The sequence below is a fragment of the Artemia franciscana genome, chromosome 11 (assembly GCF_032884065.1).
Source record: "Artemia franciscana chromosome 11, ASM3288406v1, whole genome shotgun sequence".
NCBI classification, from domain to species: Eukaryota; Metazoa; Arthropoda; class Branchiopoda; order Anostraca; family Artemiidae; genus Artemia; species Artemia franciscana.
In genome coordinates this window covers 33,069,141-33,089,603 of record NC_088873.1, presented here as the reverse complement: position 1 = coordinate 33,089,603, position 20,463 = coordinate 33,069,141, and the positions used below count along the sequence as shown (strand labels likewise).

Below are 20,463 nucleotides of genomic sequence, written 5' to 3'. Positions count from 1 at the left end.
TTCTAGTGCCCTTTTGAAGTGACCAAAAAAATTGGAGGGCACCCAGGCCCCCTCGCACGCTCATTTTTTCCCAAAGTCACTGGATCAAAATTTTTAGATAGCCATTTTGTTCAGCATAGTCGACAAGCCTAATAATTATGTCTTTCAGTACGACTTAATCCCCCAAAGTCTCCGGGGGAGGGGCAGCAAGTTATAAACTTTGACCATTGTTTACATATAGTAATGGTTATTGGGACGTATGCAGACATTTTCAGGGGGACTTTTTCATGTTAAAGGGGTTTCGGGGTTGGGGGTTACGTGGAAGGATCTTTCAATGGAGGAATATATCATGAGGGAAGAAAATTTCCATGAAGGGGCAGCAGGATTTTCTAGCACTTTTAAAAAAAATGAGGAAATAACTAAAAAAAAAGTTTTTTTCAGGTGGAAGTAAGGAGCAGCAATAGAACCTAAAACGAATATAAATTATTATGATTATAAGGGGGCTCGTCTCCTCCACAATACCTCACTGCTTACGCTAAAGTATTTTCAGTAATTTCAACTATTTATTCTACGGCCTTTGTGATTCAGGGGTCATTCTTAAAGAATTGGCACGAAATTGAAGCTTTAGTGTAAAGAGCGAGATGTTGACGAGGGGGAGAACTCATATGCGTAATAAAAATATACAAATATAGAATTTCGTTACGTAAGTTAATTCACAAGTTACGTATATTTATCACTAATAAAAACGTTCGCAAAAAATAAAACGTTCTAGTTGCCTTTTTAAGTTACCAAAAATTGGAGTGCAACTAAGCCTCCTCCCCCAACCCCTTTGTATCAGAATCGTCCGATCAAAACTATGAGAAAGCCCTTTAGCAAAAAAAAATTAATATGCAAATTTCGTTTTAATTATTCATGTGCGGTGAGCCAAAATCAAAACATGCATTAATTAAAAACGTTCAGAAATTAAATAAATTTTTTTTTAACTGCAAGTAAGGAGCGACACTAAAACTTAAAACGAACAGAAATTATTCCGTATATGAAAGGGGTTAAGTTTGTGAGAAAATTTGCTTGATTTTCGAAAAAGGGAGAAAACACCCCCTAAAAGGCAAGAATCTCAATGGAAAGCGCACCATCTGATTCAGCACATCAAGGAACACTACAGAGGTTTCAAGCTCTCATCTGCAAAAATATGGATTTTTTTTCTTTGCCATAAGAAAAATCTCGGGTGGCGTTTTTTTGGTTTTTTTCTATTCCCAGGGGTGATCCTATCGAAACAACAGTCCTAGAAGATCGAAAGGGGTATAATTTGGGTGATCGTATCGAAACAACAGTCCTAGAAGATCTAGAAAGGGCTAATTTTAATGGAAACTGAAAGTTCTAGTGCACTTTTTAAGTTACTGAAAATTTGGAGTGCAATTAGCCATCCTCCCATGCCAATTTTTCCTTTAAGTCATCTGATCAATATTTTTAGATAATCATTTTGTTCAACAGAGTTGAAAGGTACAATAACTATGCCTTTGGGGATGAAATAATCCCCCACAGCCCCAGGAAAATGGGTCCAAGTTAGGAAATTTGTTATTTTTTACGTATGAACGTATACAGACATTTTCCAGGGAGAAGAGGAAGGGGATTTTCTGGGGGACTTCACGGTGATAATTTTCCTTTTGGTAGAGAAGTTTCCAGGGGAAGTTTTACGTAGGGGAAATTTGGCAGAATTTCTATATGACATGTATTTATTTGTCTTGTTCTCTCTTTGGTAACTCAATTTTACGTGTGAGATGCTGCGGAGAATTTTCTGGGGTAAATGCTCAGCAGAGTTGGAATTGTCTGAGGAACTTTGGCGTGGAGGAGGAGGATTTTCCGCAGGAGAAATTGCCCAAGGGAAGGTTTTCCACCGTAAAAGTTTTCTATTAGGAGGGGAATTTTCGGGAAATGTTTTTGACCGAAAGGGGGATATTTGGTGTGATTCGAAAAACAATCAGAAATTAAATGCAAAACAAGAACGGTATTTTCTTCAAATGAAAGTAGGTTACAGCAAATTTTCCTGGCGGAACTGTCCGTAGAAAATTTTTGGGGTATGGGAGTTTATGCATAAATAGCTTACCATGAAGGAATTGCCGGTGGGGGTGAACTTGAAAAAATCAGAAATTATCCCGTATAGAAGGGGGCTGCCACCTTCTCAACAGCTTTCTCCTCATGCTAAAGTTTCATTTTTTGTCCGAATTCCTTAAGAACGACACCTGAAACACAAGGGTTGTTTAATTAGAAAAAAAAGTTTTTTGTTTTTTAGAGTACTAACAAAATTAGCGTGAAGAGCGACAGATTGATGGGGGGTATTTTTCCCTCATATATGGAATAATTTATGATTGTTTTAAAGATTTAATATTGCTGCTTACTCTCTGTTGAAAAAAACTGTTGTATATTTTCTAATTTTAAGCAGGCGGAAATGCAATTGCAATTTCGTTAATGTTTAGGTATGAGGTGTGAGGCGCATAGAGAGTATCGCATAAGTAATATGAGGCGCATAAGTAATGTTTAGGTATGAGGTTAATATTAGGTATGAGGTTTATCTTGGCGCATAGAGAGTATCTTGACTATAGGTTATTGTACATGGAAAATGGTCAAGATCAATTACCATCTTTTAAAATTAATTTTATTATGATATAGCTCGTGCATGATGTTTTGCATTATATCACTTATGTATTTATTAGTTGATTTTAAGATAGGTACAGCAAAATAGATTTTGACCCTTTCAACCGATTAATTTTGTTGTCAACTTAGGGTCAGTATCATTTAGGGCATCATTGCCTATATTACGGTTAGTTTGTTAGCTGAGCATTTCTGAAGCTGCTGAAAGTGTTTAAATTGCTTTTACAGATGCTATAAACCGAATTCACCTGAATTTAAATTTGTTTATTGCTCTATATTTCTTACAGGAAAATTAGTAATTTTATAATCAGAATTTAGTTTTTAGTTTTGTATTGGCCTTGCATAATTGTAAAACAAAGTATTAACCTTAGGAAGCCTCTATATTGAAAGCTGTTTTTTTCTAGATTGAGCCAAGTTAATAGGCTACTAAACCTCCCAGGCATAGATTATTGATAGTTTCGAAAGAACACTTTTTAACTAGTTACATTTTCGAAAAGCAAATGAAACATGTGTCCGTGCTATTGTTTTGGTAGATATTTTGTTTAATGATATATCTATTACATAGGAGATGGCTACCATTTAACGATTGTAAAGGATGCTGAATGTCAAGTAGAGGATATAACCACATTGCTCACCAAGCATGTTCCAAATGTTCACATGGACCAAAATGTTGGTGCAGAATTGTCGTACGTCTTACCAAAAGAATATTCAGCTATGTTTGAAAGAATGTTTATGGAGCTTGATGGGAAGAAAAAAGAATTAAGGATACTAAGCTATGGTATCTCTGCAACTTCTATGGAAGAAGTATTTTTTAAGTAAGTTTTATTGGGTAAAGTTAATTAAATTCTAGGTCTCAAAAAGCAAATAATATATTTAATTAACTTACTAAACTTATTTTCGACGTAACACCTTAAATTAGGTATCAGTTTCTTAGACCACACTGCCTTTCTATGACGAACAAATAAATGTTCAAATGGGGATAAATCCATTTATTTAGACAGCGAAAACAGGTACGAAAGTCTAAATATTTCGATCGCATATACAGCGATCGTTATCAGTACAAATACTAAAGTAATAAAATTGAAACTAATATATTTATACAAATACAAAATCATTAACTTTCAGGTCATTCACAAAATAATGAAGTATCTGGGTTATTCACTACATTTTTTTTCGGAGAGAGTTCAATGACAAATTTTATTCAAAGTCTTGATGTCAATTTTTTCTTCTTTATTCTTGCCTAAACGTAAAATAAATTACCAATGAAGGTGGCAAAGTCTTCTGTATCTTCTAAATTGCAAAGGAAATGTTGATTTTATAGTTGTGCACTTGTTTGGTTTTATTTCCGCATAAATACGACGTTTTTTGTACGTAACATCTTAAATTAAGTATCATTTTCTCAGACTACACTGCCTTTCTATGAAGAACAAACAGTCAAGCATACAACTATAAACTCAACATCTCCTTTGGAATTTAGAAGACACAGAAGACTTTGCCACCTTCGTTGGAAATTTATTTTACGTTTAGGCAAGATTAAAGAAGAAAAAACTTACGTCAAAACTTCGGATAAAGACTACAGTTTCAAACAGTTCGTGGTACAAGACGTAGTATAAATAGTTGAAATTGCTAGAAATACTTTAGCGTAAAGAGCGAGGTATTAGGAGGAGGTGAACCCCTCATATGCATAATAATTTCTATTCCTTTTAAGTTTTAATGATGCTCCTTACTTTCGTTTAAAAAACTTTTCATATTTATTTTTTTTTTTTGAATAATGCTAGAAAATCTTGCGCTCCCTTCATGGAAATTTTCTTTCCCAATGACAAATTCCTCAATGGAAAGTTCCCCCCACATATTCCCCTCTTCTTAGCCCCTCCCCCTCTAACCAAAAAATCCCCCTGAAAACGTCTGTACACTTCCCAATTACCATTACTATATGTAAGCACTGGTCAAAGTTTGTAACTTGTAGTCCATCCCATGGTGACTGTGGGGGAGTAAGTCGTCCCCAAAGACATAGTTATAAGGTTTTTTGACTATGTTGAATGTTAGAATTTTTATCCGGTCACTTTGGGAAAAAATGAGCGTGGGAGGGGGCCTAGGTGCCCTCCAATTTTTGGTTGCTTTAAAAGGGCATTAGCACTTTTTATTTCTGTTAGAATGAGCCCTCTCGCAACATTCTAGGACCACTGGGTCGATATGATCATCCCTGGGAAAAAAAAACAAATAAACACGCATCCGTAATCTGCCTCCTGGCAAAAAACACAAAATTCCACATTTTTGTAAATAGGAGCTTGAAACTTCTACAGCAGGGTTCTCTGATACGCCAAATCTGATGGTGTGATTATCGTTAAGAATATATGACTTTAGTGGGTGTTCCCCCTAATTTCCAAAATAAGGCAAATTTTCTCAGGCTTGTAGCTTTTGATGGGTAAGACTAAACTTGATGAAACTTATATATTTAAACTTAGTATTAAAATGCAATTCTTTTAATGTAGCCATTGGTATCAAAATTCTGTTTTTTAGAGTTTTGGTTACTATTGAGCAGGGTTGCTCCTTACTACAGTTCGTTACGACGAACTATTTGACTATAAACTCAACATCTCCTTTGCAATTTAGAAGACACAGAAGATTTTGCCACCTTCATTGGAAATTTATTTTACATTTAGTCACGATTAAAGAAGAAAAATTTACATCAAGTCTTTAAATGAACTTTGTCATTGAACTTTCTCCAAAAAAATTACAGTGCTCCTTCATGGAGCAGAGTTTAAATTAACGCTTGCTTTAAGTATTAAGGCACTGTGCATATTTGTTTTATAGTTTTCAGGTGGGCGCTCCAGCAATGTTTATTCAGCTTTGAAGATAGTACAGCAAAAATTCAGTCGAATAGAACTGAAATGTCAAAATTTCACGTCGATTGCAGCGTTTCACTTTGATAGAATATAAGATTACTTCGGTTTAGATCGAAATAATTCTAAAACCCAAATTTGAAGTCTAATAAAATTGACTTGAAAAGCAAAGATTCTCAGGCAATAGCCTTGCTTAAAGGCTCTTCTGAGTGTATTTGTTTTGAGCCGTTGCCCAGTCTCCATGTGCTCTGCCATGGTTTTGATCCAAGACTTTGGGAGGGGTGCACCTTACTGCAAAAATTTTCATTTTATTTTGGGCTGTTGAAAACAGCCCAACGTTCAAATTTATTTGACAAAAATATGTCTCTGCCCTTATTCGTCATGCACCTGTCAGTCCTGTAAAACTATCTCCGAAGCTTCATTTGCAGAAACACTATTGCTACTACGCAACGATTTCGCTTCTCCTACATCGACTATTAGCAGATCTATCAACAACACTTTCTACACTTATGACAATCTAACCGTGAAAATGAAGGAGGGCAAGTCCGGTCCTCATTTTAATTCTTTGACACGTTTTTAATCTTATCTAGGTCAAAACCACACTCAAAAGACACCACACTGACAGGTAGGAATATGAAAATCTGCAAGAGCGCTGAAATATTCTGGAAAATACCAGCATCGTAGCTCTATGTATGTAGAGCTTCCCATAGTCCTTCAAGTATCGTACTTGTGCTAGCATTGCTTTCTCCAAAACAAAGCAAACGAGTTTTCCATATTGTCGCGTTTCCAATTACGGAAGATTCACAAACAGATCGGGAGAAGAAACTGATTACTGACCAGCACCACATTGAAAAATGATGAGTCGCATCAGTAAATTGCTGTTTGTTCTTTCTCATACAATTTAATGGCAAGAAAATGCTGAGTTTAAAGATGTCCAGCGTTTCTACAGAAAACGGCTTTCTAAGTCTGAAATGATTCTGTCCAAATGATCGTGACTGTCTGTATTATCCCGCGTATCAACTGAATAGCACACAAATCTTTTTTGCTTGCTCTTTCATTATCTTTATGACTGTCATTTCTTAACCTAGCTCTGTTCTGTTATACGATGGTTCAGATGCACGGTGATTCAGTGTTGTGGTGGTTCATTTACACGAGGGCTCAGTTGCACGGTCGTTCTGTTGCACGGGTGTTCAGTTGCACAGGGGTTCAGTTACAGGAGTTCAGTCGCTTGGGGCGTACTTACACGGTGATTCAGTTACAATGGAACTGTTACCAAGTCGCCACTTTTCCAGTTAGATTAGCAAAAGACACTAATTAACTAACTTTTGCAATTTATTAGAGCCTCCAATCCGTCACCCATTAAAAAAAAACACAGTATTTACAAAATGAGTCTTCATCTGATTTGAAAATGCTAGCCCAAGAAGTTCTTGCAAGCGAGTGCGACTGAAGAATCTATTTTTGTGTCCACCTTCCTTCGTGTGAACTGAATAGGGGAAGCTGTAGTTACACAGCAGAATCCGCAACAACTGAAGCAATTCACATTGCGTATAATCTTCCAGTTTCAACTTTATTGACACTGATTCAGATATCCTTTTCGCAAAAAATACTTATATAAACAGTGTTTGTGTTAGTCTCGAGGCTACAGACGTCAGATGATGCTATCAATAAATCACGCACTTTCTCAATACCTGTAACAGTGCTGAACTTCTATCTTCACTTAAACCTTGCACTCCCTTGCGTTCGAACAAAAAAAAAGTGTTCAGAGTTCTCTGCTGCCTGGGGTTGTTAACTTCATTAGGTTGTAGCTGATCTGGGGGGGGGGGGGGCTTAGTGATATATTTAACAAAGACCAATTAATCACGTTTCAAATTTTGAGTTCTCAAAGCTGGAAAAAAATAAACGCAGAATCTGCATAATCAGTTATAAACATCCTTTTTCAAATCTTCTAACATATCCTTTAGCTTTGTCTAGGGCGCATACCTAGTGGTGTAAAGTATTTAACTGAGAATTTTTGCTATTCAATTTTTTGTTATATATTTTGATTGCTGTTTATTATAGGACGCTGAAACAAAGTGAAGAAACTGTAGATCCTGAAAAATACAGTGTCAGAAGTAGAGGTAAGTAGATTTTGAAATTAGCACGTAAGGCCAGCTAGGATGATGGTCAATAGTGGTTTATCGACAAAACAGCAAACCTTTTATAGATAGTGATTCATGTTGATTGTTTCTTTATGTGTGTGATGCGTAAATATGTCAATTGTACACACTATACAGGACGCGATTATTATTCCCCAAATTTCACAACTTTTACTTGTCCCGCCAATACGATGCTGATGAATAAAACATGCTTGATCTAACCCCCCCCTCCCCTATAAATCTTTCGCAGCCACCCCGAAAGGTCGCACCAGACACCTTCAAAACCTCTTTCTATATTGTAAATATAATAAATATCAGAACCTTCAAAACCAAGAGCCAAATTCAAAACCTGCATTAATTCAGAAACGTTTAGAAATTAAATAGAAAAAAATGTTTTTTAAACTGAAAGTAAGGAGTGACATTGAAACTTGAAACGAACAGAAGTTATCCTGTATATGAAAGGGGCCGTCCCCTCTTTGAAGCTCCGCTCTTTGCGCTAAAATTTTTATTATTTTAAAAGTAGAGTTGTGACAAAGATTCAAACTTTAGTGTAAAGAGCAGAGCGTTGAGGAGGGGACAGCCCCTTTCATATACGGAGTAATTTCTGTTCGTTTCAAGTTTTAATGTCACTCCTTACTTTCAGTTAAAATCACTTATTTGTTTTTCATTTAATTGCTCTTAAGTTCTCAATTCAAGAAGGCGTATGAAAGCTACAGACGTAATTCACGTTCCCATTGAATCTTCGCTGCTGTCTTCCATGAAAAAGAAATGACGTCTGGGTGATGATCAATGAACTTTTCCTTTAGCTCCTCTTCATTAGTTTTTTCGTAAAAAAGTGACATGTAGGTTTAAAGGAATTCTGTGAAGAAAATCATAATCTTGTAATAATTAGGCATTTGGATATCTCTATATTGTTAAGCTAAAACATATTTTCCTGGCCATAGAGAAATCCTTGAATATTGGAATTATATCACTCCAATATTTTTACTTGAATCTTTCCCAAATTGTCCATGATCTTTTTACAACTTACTGCTAAACAGTAATACAGCTAGCGCACAGTAATCGGTAAAAAAAATTCTTCGTTTTCTCTTTCCTAAAAAAAGTGAATTTAGGTGGTAAAAGCAGCTTCAAGTTAAGATAATATGTTTACCTTGATGAAATATCCGCGTGTTCAAGCACACAGCATAAATCCATCATCTTATCCCTTCACAAGGCACTATGACGGGGAATGTTGGCAGAAAAAAAAACTCACTAAAGAGGAAAATGACTGGCAGCCGCAGTTGAGTTGTGCTTTGTTGAATTGAAGCAGTTGAGGGTGTATGGGTCTTCTTCATAAATCCATCATCTTATACCCTTCACAAGGCACTATGACGGGGAATGCTGGCAAAAAAAACTCACAAAAGAGAAAAATGACTGGCAGCCGCAGTTGAGTTGTGCTTTGTTGAATTGAAGCAGTTGAGGGTGTATGGGTCTTCTTCATAAATCCGTCATCTTATACCCTTCACAAGGCACTATGACGGGGAATGTTGGCAGAAAAAAAACTCACTAAAGAGGAAAATGACTGGCAGCCGCAGTTGAGTTGTGCTTTGTTGAATTGAAGCAGTTGAGGGTGTATGGGTCTTCTTCATAAATCCATCATCTTATACCCTTCACAAGGCACTATGACGGGGAATGCTGGCAAAAAAAAACTCACAAAAGAGAAAATGACTGGCAGCCGCAGTTGAGTTGAGCTTTGTTGAATTGAAGCAGTTGAGGCTGTATGGGTCTTCTGCTGTATGGGTTTTATTACCCGGCGATCATTTTACCTAAAGCCTAGGGAATTCTTTGAAACCAATTTCCTCCTCGTCTTTGATGTTTGAGTCAACAATATCTAGGAATGAACAAATAAAATGGGGATTGTAATAGTGCTGTGCGCAAAATCTGTAGTAAATGTGGCATTTTAGGAGTTTTTGGTATGAGAAATTCTTTTTTGTATTCAGGAGACTAGTAGAGATCAGTAGCACGTATAAAGTTCCCTGAATATATGATTATCAATAGCAGGCATAGATTCATTAAAAAAATAAGTTTAAAAAAATACATCCACTGGATAGTATCATAAACATTTCTGAATTTCACCCTGGAATTTGATCAATCTAGAAAAAAGGTTTGAAAATTGTCCTTGAACACCCATTCGTTAACCCCCCAAAACTACCCATGTTGGAACATTTTTACCCAACAGCTTTCAGAATATTGAGATGACTGGTTTGATGTTGTGCCCCTATAGATGTTAGAACATGTATGACAACAAGCAAGTTTTACTTTTCTCGGATGCAATCTTTTGCATTTTCAGGTGAAAATGCTCTTTACATTTAAGTGAGCCTTACTGCATGAAGCTTAGATAATGAGGGTAATTATAATAGTGTCTGATGCAGTGCAATTTGCCACAAGTTACCAAGACGTAAATGCCACTATCCTAATTGATTTATTTAACAGATATGAGCGTATTTGGTGTACTAAACTTTTTCTCCGATTATTTGTCTTTTGGGGATTTTTTCTAAGAGAAAGAGGTGATTTTATTTTGCCTTCGGTGCCATACTTGTGCCATTCTCAGCTCCTTATGAGAAATGGTATTATGTTATTGCAATAGACATTTGAAATTGTATTTTTTTTTTCTTTTTTTTTTTTTTTTTTTTTTTTTTTTTTTTTTTTTTTTTTTTTTTTTTTTTTTTTTTTTTAATGACTAGTTTCAGAGATAAACCTTGCAAGAACCAATTAAATTAAGCAGTGAATTCTGTTTACCAAACTTGATGGACACAACCAGTTTAAAAAAATAATTCTGAACTGTTTCCTCGTAAGCGTTTGGAAAGTATTTCGCTATAGTGAATTAAAAGAAAAAAGGCTTATTATAACCTTAATAAGAATTACTATATGTAAAAAACTGTCATAGTAAGGACCATGTCAATATTTTGCGAGGAGAAAAGAAAAAGGAATAATTGAACCTTTGATAAATTAGAAAAATGTTGAATTTATCAATGGACAGACTTGTTCCACCTATTGTAGAAAATTGTCAAATTAAACTATAAATTAAATGATCAATTTGTAGATAACTCATCTTAACGCTGAACAACGTCGAAAATTCGTTTTGGCTAAGCCCTCAGTTTATGCTTATGATTTTCTTCATTTTCGTTCTCTTTCTAGCTTCTTTATTTTCTTACAATTTCCTTTATTGTCTTTCCGATTCTCTTTATCTCGCTTTGTTTGCTGACAGTATTTGTTTCCCTGATTCAAATCACTGTCAATAACGATATATTATACATTACTTACACAGAAAAACGCTGGAGGGGGGCAATATTTAAAGTAAATTTGAAGTCTTTACTACCTTCTATTTTTATTATTTTGTTTTTTACCTACAGATTCTTTCTTGAATGTATTTTCACCCCCTAGTAGGTTTGCCCAGGAGCTTCATTAGAAGCTGTACAAGAAATGTGTCTACAATTGTGTTATTCTACTTGAATCAGGCTTGTACGGAGGGGTCATTCCCCCTCCAAAAAAAAGATTTCTCTTTTTTAAATTGATTTCTTTGGTTTTCCTATACTTTGCCTGCTTTTTCTGTTTGGCGAATATACCTCCCTTCCCCTCCAAGAAAAAGTGTTGCATGTTCTAATGGAATAAAATTTAAAAATAAGCAAAGCGATATAAAAAAGAAAGAAGTGACCCTTTTAGACGACCAGCTATGTTAGGAAATCTAACTCCAAAATTTCTAAGCTTAAACATTTCAGCTTGTACCTTCCTCCTCCTCCAATAAAAAGTGTTACATCTTCTAAAGGAATAAAACTTCAAAATTAGCAAAGCGATATAAAAAAAAACACAAGAAGCAAGGCTTTTAGATGACCAGCTATGTTAGGAAATCTAACTTCAAACTTTCTAAGCTTAAACGTTTCAGCTTATATTGCCTCCTCATGAAATATTTATGTATTATCTTATAATAAGTATCGGTATGCAATCAAAAGAATTCTTTTGTTGGCTAAGGCAAAGTTTTCCAATTGTCCGTGTTATTAATTTTATTCACGAAAAACTTTTTGTCTTGTTCATGCTGACACAAATTACTTTTTTTAGAGCCTCACGAATTAATGTTTGATCCTACAACTACCAAAAATACAGGATTCAATCTGTTGATCCAGCAATTGTGGGCTATGCTTGTGAAAAAATCTTTATTTACACTAAGAAACTGGTCCCTTATTGTAACTCAGGTAAATTTATATTTACGTTAACTACTTTGTTAGGCCTTAAAGACGAGTCCCGACTGTTCTCCATTCTTCTTCTCTTTTAAATATATGAATCTTTCTAGTGTCAATGGTTATCTTTTAAATGGTAAAATAGCAAGAACAGCAAAAAATTGCATTACAAAAGGCAAAAAAGTGCCAGCGCCTGTTTTTCATCATTTTTTTTTAACTTCTTTTTTCTTGTTACCTCGTTGATTTTTAAATTAAAATCAAGTTGCTGTCAATCAGTGGCTAATTGGAGAAAAAGCCAAGAAAGTGTATTGTCTGAGTGACAGGCACAGCAGGCATAAGCCTTTTTCAGGAATGTATAAAAATGATGTCATTGTCCCTTGTTGATAGATAGTATATCATCCATCCATCCATCTCGGAAGAGAACTAAGGCAGATAGCCATAGAACTTTAAAGATGATAGAAGTTTTGGTTTGACTCATGACGGACAATATTGACTGGACTTGCATGCAGAAGGGGGGGACTAAATTTGCTTGGACTCATAGGCGAACAAGTAACCTGAGCTTAATAGCCTTGCTTGCTTAGAGTCTCAGACAGACTACCGTGTTTTAGGATTGATACATGACAAACAAGTCCTCTGGACTCGCAGGCGAACGGGGAGACCTAAAGTTTTCCAAACGTTTTGGTAAACGACATGAGCCAACGGCAGGAGTAGCTATGACTCTCAAATTGGACAAATACTTATGTGTTAGCTTTTGCAGAGGCACGCCCGCCGAGAGTCTCAGACAGGTTTGGCAAATTTGGAAATAACACGTGACCGTTGAGTCGCATGAATTTAGTGAGTGAGGGAGAGGTAAGTGAGGTCTTAATGATAATTTATTCTCATTTATGAGAATTTATGGCTTATTTCTAATTCAAACTTACTCAACGTTAAATCTGAGAAAAATTGCCCACACAATATAAAACAGAAAAGTTAATGGGGATTTAATGATAGTTTTTTTCTAATTGAGAACTCATAGCTTATTCACAAAATCGATGTGACTTTGTGATCTAATTTGCTCTACCTATTTGTATAGAAGCAAGAGATAATTACACAAAATCAAGTAAAAATCCCTTCCCACCTAGCAGAGTTTTGGGTTCTATTTGAAATAACACCTCCAGAAGATAGATTACATGCTGACTAGCAATATTAATATTCACATAAAATTATCCCCACAATTGAAACAGAATTGAACAAGATGATAAATTCTTCCTTTTAATAGAAATATTAGACTACTCTAAGCCTTTCCCTCTCAATCCACTCTTTACATGACATTTTGACTGATGTCAAAATGTGTCTCCTACTTGTAGAATGAGTTCTCTAACGCAAAAATGATGTAATCATTTTGTTTTATTTTAATGTCCTAAAATAAAATGTCTTTTAACTTCTTTTATTTTAAATGATGGAAAGGCAGTGTGCTCTTTGTTGTTAGTTACTTGGCTTCTTCCTATCAACTCAAATATTTCTAAAAATCACTCTTCATTTCTCTGTTTGAATTTCATTACAATCTATTTTGACGCCATCTGCTTGTCTTCATCCCTTTTATTGAAGATCAATAAATTATAGGCTAGGCATATATCATTTGATTATTAAAGCTATTCTTTTGAAATTATCTTTTAAAATCTTCTTAGATTTGGCAATTGCATAATTCGTAGAATATTTAGCTATGTACTTTTCTCTTTCATGATGAAAACAATGGATGGCTTTGAACGATTATTATTAGTGGACAGGGATGTTTTGCCCTTAGTCAGTATGCCTTCTTTGCAAATTTTGTCTTATACAACGCTTTTAGTGCATCTCTTGCTGGTCAAGTTTGATCAAATTTGAATTTTTAATGCGATAGTTTTGCTGAAATTAAAAATCTTGTTTAAAACGGGAAAAAAGGTAAAAAAAATTGTGGTAAAAGTTTTATTTACTCTATGATTTAATATAATATATGGTCAGCTTCGGTCAAAGTATGAAATCTATTAGGTAAAAAAAGAATATTGTCTGATGGAGAGCGTCTTTTCTTTTCAATTTTTCCTGCGAAGTAATTTTCAAGGATATTATTAAACACTTCGTGGTAACCAACTCTAAGTAAGAACTGACCTGGCTCAATAGTAACCGAAACTCTAATAATGGATTTTTGACACAAATAGATATATCAAAATAATCAGGCTATTATTCTAATTTCAAACATATAAATTTCATTAAGTTTGGTCTTACCCATCAAAGGCTACGAGTCTGAGAAAATTTGCCTGATTTTCGAAAAAAAAACTTAATTTAACCAAGTGAAAAAAGAAGTCCAAATTCGTCGAGTCACTTCTCATACCGTGACTGCTCCCTCCAAGACTGCTACTTTACATTTGCACAATCATTTAATATTATATCCTTCTATTGATGAAACTTCTTAGTCTATATTATTACTTTTAATCCTTTAAAAAACCGTGTCAATTAAAAAACGAACACAATTTAAATATAAGAAAGCAAGTTTTTGCGTAAGAAGTGTACAGTGAAAATTAAGCTTCAAAAGAGACAGCATTGACTTCCACAATATGTTAAACTTACAGTGAGTAGAAATGACTATGGATCAGGAAATAAATTTAATTTAAATCAAAATCAGCGGCGAAGACAAGCTTGAAACCTTCGCAAGTTTGTGTAAATACTAGTAATGTCATTGCCCTCTTAAACCCTTGAATATTCCAGAAGACTATAGTGCCATTTACATTTCATTCAAAACAAAATTTTGTTTTGAGCAGTTTTTCTCATTTTCATTATAAATTAATTTCTGGAAGTTTAATGGAGCTTAAACTTCCAGGGGGAAGGGTCTGTTTTACATGCCAGAATATCTACAAATTCAAATTACTGTTTATTGATCTCTTATGTATTATATTTTCACCAACGCCATCTCATTCCCCCCATCATTCTTATCCTTTTAAATTTATAAAATGTCAATCGGCTAAATTAAATTTTCAATTCACACTTTTAATATAGTTCTTAGTAAAACCCCAATGGCCGTCATGAGCCCAAATGTAAACTGAAGCAAAGGATATCAGTGAGGTTATTTCTATCAATAGGTTTTCATTAGCACATGTACATTATAAATGATAAAATGATTTTTTTTTTTGATAATCCTTATCAAAAGTAAGAAATCAGAGTGTTTGACAACAGTAAGAAAAAATGCTACCTTCATTTAATTCTTTTAAGGCAGGAGGTCCATTAAGTTCTTGAAGCCCATAGAATCTGTTAGTATTTAGTTTCTTTTATAAATATTTACACCTCTATTCCTGCTTATGAGAAAGAGAAGCCCACTGTTTTAAAAATCTAGTAATGTTCTATGTAGGAAGTTTATTTTGGCACAATTTGGTTTAATATTTTTTACTATAGCCTCACTTCTCTAGTTATTCTGAAAGTACCAAGCGAACTCCAATATTTTTAAAACAGAATGTTATATTCGAGTCCGAGTTTATTATCTAAGCTAAGCACATTGTGAATAAACGATTCGTTATCTTGACCCTGTGGTCTCAAAAACACCGTAACATAACAAAATGTTTGGCTATGAAAGTCTTGGCGCAATTGTAGGAAAGCCCCAATACTTTATAAAACAAGCCCATCATAAATAATTTCATTCCTTTAAATATCAATTGTGTACAAAAGGAGTATATCTTGTTAATTGTAGATAAGAACCGTCGGTCACCAAAAACAGATAATAATAAGATATAAATGTTTTTTTTTTCTAAAAAGGGAACAATTTTTTGAAAGTGAGTGGGGAAGAGGGCAAATATTTTGACCATGGAATGTTATGTCTTTTTTCCTTTATTTTTTAGAATCAACTTAGATGAAGTTTATGAGTTCGTTAAGTACAACCTTTTATGAGTTCGTGGGCTCATAAGTTTATACTACCAGCAAATACTACCAAATTCATAATAAATGATTATTCAATGACTATAGAAGCTTTAGTTAATTTTATTTGAATTTCTGCCTTTTTTTGTTTAAAAGATTCAGTCAATTTTCAATGCGTCAAATAGCTAAAGACCATTACTGACTGAATTTATTTTATTTTCCTTTTTAGCTGATACTCCCATTGATTGTCATCGTAGTCGCACTTTTGGTCCTTGAGATGATTCCTGGTTTTCAAAACTCACCCTCGAGAGAAATGTCACTTGACGTAAGCATTATTTATTTCAGAAAAAAATTAACACATAATAATTTTTGCTACTACTGCCACGGCCCTTGAAAAATACCTAAGAAAAAACGTATAAAAAGAAAAATACGACTGCAGATGCTAAAACGAAGCACTTAATAAAGCGAAGCAAAGCCATTTTTATTCATGCCGGTTTCTGGCTTAAGGAACAGAGGATTGAGAGAATGGTAGTCTCTAGAAAATTATAAAATTTTTGGTTAACTTAAAGCTCTTAAATACTTTTTACTTTATGAGGGACCTATCTCTGTTTGCCCATGTGATTCTGTCCATCTTAATTTATAGAGTGGAGTACACACCGAGTGTAGGCGGGGCCCTAAAATAGACATATTTCTTTTGCCATCGTGTGACGTATTTGCAACTCAATAGTGATGTATTGTGAATTGTTTTGGCAGCTATAAATTGATAGTCTTTTCAAAATTTTGCTGATATCGCATGCCTCCTATGAGAAAAATTTTTTGCCTCAAATTGGCTGATATTTTGATATGTGGTTTTGACGCGAACTCCTTGTCAGTTAGATAAGCCCTTAAAACTTTCAACTCCGATTTAAATTAGCCTTTTCTCGTTGCTGTACGATTGCTCGTTCAACGCATTTGTTTACAAAAATATTTGGATGGTAATTTTCTAACCATAAGATGTTGTCCATAAGCTGTTTATTATAGAAAAAAAACCTACGTTATGCACTTCTTCAACAATACTAATTAGCACATTAAAATTTTATTTTTTCAGTTTAGTCGGAAAAAACTCTGCCAAAGTTTAATCAGGAAATTTTTCTTATCATTAAGCTCTTAAAGATAAAATACTATCCAAAAAAGGAGAAAATTCTCCCCTTCCAGAGACTTTGTGATTGTCAATAGCCAGTTTTTGTTTCTCCCTGCACTCAGTCATGAAACTTTGCCAGCATGGGAAGGGGAGGGGGTATTTGATATTTTCGTCGTTATATAAAGGATTATATAAAATTATTGCTGAGAAAACGTATCTATACATCTATCTATCAAAGCAGTGAATATATTTTCTTCAAAATCACAGCTTTACATGTCCTGTATAAGTAAGTTTTTCTCTACTTAACTCAATTGACTGGTACCGGCGGAGTTTTTTGCACCCTAAACAAAGTGTTTTAGTTTCATAGACATTACACAGTGATATAGGTACTACATTCTAAATACCTTTTTCCCAAGAATGAAACACCCTAGCTTTTCTATTTTTTTGACAGATAATAAACTAGTGAATGCACAGCTTTCTTAGTTTTTACGTGACAATTTCTCACTAGAATAAAAATTTCAGATAATTATATCTTTCCTCTTTTTTTTCATGACAATTTTTCTCCATCGTCTTTTATGAAATAAATTCAGTTGCTTCAACTTAAGTGTATTTTAGAGCTATCGATGGACTACTACCCTAACAAAGTCATCGTCAGATCCAATTGCGGCCAAACTGGAGCAAATCTATTCAAATCTTGACGTTTTTAATGGTAATAATGAGCTTATAAACGTAAATCAAGGGACCATAGAAGAGTTCTTCTTACAACAGGTAATATTCTTATGCTTTTTTAATCTCTATTGAATAATTAGGAAGTAACAAATTTCTGTTTTTACCTTATTTTGATCTCTTTTGTACATATTTCCACTGGTGTAAAGGAGTAGAAGCGCGGTTGGACCTCTATTAGCCACCATACATCATAATAAAACGCAGTAACGACATTTTTATTGCTGATTACTTTGGTTGCATCCCAACTAAAAAGTTTTCTTAGCCGTTTAGAACACTGACTGAATCTTATTTTCCACTGTATGATCTTCAGGGCATGTTTCCTAATCTTAGATGGATCACTTTTTTTATTTTTACAATTACAGAAAAGTGACTTCAGTGTATGGAAGGTAATGGATTTTTTTCCGACTTATAACCTTTATTCTGTCCTTTCTTTTTTCTTCTAGAGTCTGAACCAGCTTTTTTTTTATCATCCTAACACAAGCAAATAGTAAAAAGTAAAGCTAAATTAATAGTAATAGCTAAATAGTAAATAGTAAAGCTAAGTAAAACGTTTAATCAGTGCAGTAAGACTCAACCGCACATACAGTCTCAGTCCTCTTTTTCCTTCTGAATTAAGTGTTTTTTTTCTCGAATTTGTTAGGGGTATGGGTGGTGGTGTTCTCTACTTTCTAGTCAAGTGTTCTGTGTGCTCCTGTAAGGAGGTTAAAAAAATGTATCTCATACGACGTTTATTGCAGACCTTTTTGGCTCTATGACTTATTTACTTCAATCATTCATTCGATAAGTTTCCTCAGACTAATTTAAAAACAATGTGCATTTCCAATCTGCATATGCTCCTATCAGTGTTACTAGATATCCGGTTTAAAATTGCACCGCAAATAAAGTGAAAATGTGCTGAAAGTGTTATTTTTCTAGTGAAATGCCGAGTAAAAACAAAAATGCGCCGATTTGAAAAATACATTGCGCAACCACCTCAAAAAAGTGCCCAAATAGCGCAAATGTGCCCTGTATGGCAACTCTGGTTCCACTTAGATGCAAAATTCCCATTAGACTTCAATGGGAACAGAATATCTACTAAATTAGAGTTACATTTTCAACATCTATCTAACAAAGCGAAATATTTTGATTTGAAATATCCATCCCCGTGCAAAATCCGTCAATTTTGAAGGCTCAAAGTATAGGAATAGTCTTTGAACTAAGGCAATCTTTCCCTACTTGAAACAACAAGTTGTAAATATAGCCCACTAGACAAAGCGAAGGGAAAACACTAAAATAAATGTATGCACTTTGAAAAGTTCCATATTTATTCATATTCTTTATGGGCTTCTTCCAAGTTCATGCCCCTGTGTGTTGGATCCTATTGCCCCCGCTCCTCCTCCTCAAGGAGGCTCTCGAAGTGACTTTAACGAAGAAGCTATTTAAGCTAAAACAATTTGAAAAATTTGCATGAACGTTTGGAAAGCAATAAAAAAATCATATTGCTTCTTAGTTAAAAAAAAAATTCCACCATAAGACCAAATGCACAAAAAATAGCTCAAATCTTTTAGCCGATTTAAGTTTTACTGAAATATTTATATTCTACGTAATTTTATTGTATTCTCATCAGAAACACATCTAAATGTGAACTTGTGGAACAGGCTATTAGGGATATTTTTGGAATTACTTACTACTTTTTTTGCTCACATTTTCTCTGTTTTATTAAGTGGCTTTAATTGGCTCAATAAATCAATAACTTCTGCCCGTAGGGAATGATAAAATTTTAGATTAAATGTTTTAAAAGGTGATCTGTAAATCAGACGGTTTCTACTACCAGCCAATTATTTCTGCATTCTAATGTGCTTTCAGTTAAGCTCTCGATAAATTTTAGCAAAAGAGTGGAGGGTTACGAATGGTCTTCTTCTCCTTCAGGTAAAGGGCAATTTTTGTTTTTTTAGTTTTACTGTTGCTCTTTACTTTCATTGAAGATGTTGTTGTTTATTTTAATTTTACTGTACTTAAAGCTTCAATTTTCCTAATAAAACAAAAATAGAAATAAGGCATTAGCTTATAATTTTATTTATAATGTGAAATATAGATTAGCCTACACAGATACATAGATTACCCTACTACATATGGTTTCTAGCATGTGTAGCATAAGGGATAATGAAGTGAATTTTTTTTCCAGGGAGAACAAGATATTTTAAATGTTATGCAACACTATGTTGCTGGTGCAGAACTTGGAAGTAATGATGAAAATCGAATTCAATTCAGAGCAATATTTAACGGACAGCCATACCACACTCCGAGTCTGAGCTTGAATCTTGCACATAACACGTTGCTTCAATATTTTACAAATAGCACCATGACTATCAAAATAGCAAACGCTCCACTTCCCTTGGATGAAAGGACGTTGGTAATACCTTATTGTCCATGTATTTAACTAGGCCATCCCAATATTACTCAGGACATGCTCGTCCCGAGAATAAGATAACTTTCTAGTAACGTTGGAAAAGATATACGAATTGAAAAGAACCTTCTTATCTCTTTGTTTTTACAAGCCTGGGAGCATAGATTTGAAAGCAGCTTTCAGTCTGAAAGTAAATAGTGGTAATAAAGTTCGTTCACTGAAAACTTTTATTCATAGTTCTAAAAGATTCATAAAAATAAAAAGACATTTCTATTAAAAGACCATAATTTTCTTGGTATAGAAAAAAAGATTATTAAAAGCAGAAATACATTTTCAACATACATTTGAAAGTTTGGCAGTTTGAGTTTTTAACCAATGCCATTTTTTCTGAATGATTATTTTTAAACCACCGGAATCGGAAATTTCTTTTTACTAGAAGGACCCTTGAAGACTAAAGAACACCAATTGTATTTTCTTACCTATAAATGCTAGTTACTGCCATCTATATTTATGCAGTGATGGCACTCAGACCCTTCTTTTAGTGAATCGAGAT

The 20,463-nt window shown here is 34.2% G+C and overlaps 1 protein-coding gene across 4 annotated transcripts in view; it reads left to right on the top strand.

Annotated features, from left to right (window-relative positions):
* Positions 1-20,463, top strand: part of LOC136033112 (phospholipid-transporting ATPase ABCA3-like) — a 177,832-nt gene that overhangs the window by 110,072 nt on the left and 47,297 nt on the right. For all 4 annotated transcript variants that reach the window (XM_065713741.1, XM_065713739.1, XM_065713740.1 and 1 more), the window contains 6 exons: positions 3,194-3,443; positions 7,530-7,588; positions 11,702-11,835; positions 15,908-16,003; positions 17,414-17,566; positions 19,689-19,916. In XM_065713741.1, coding sequence (XP_065569813.1) covers positions 3,194-3,443; positions 7,530-7,588; positions 11,702-11,835; positions 15,908-16,003; positions 17,414-17,566; positions 19,689-19,916 — 920 coding nt within the window. The remainder of the gene's footprint in view (positions 1-3,193; positions 3,444-7,529; positions 7,589-11,701; positions 11,836-15,907; positions 16,004-17,413; positions 17,567-19,688; positions 19,917-20,463) is intronic.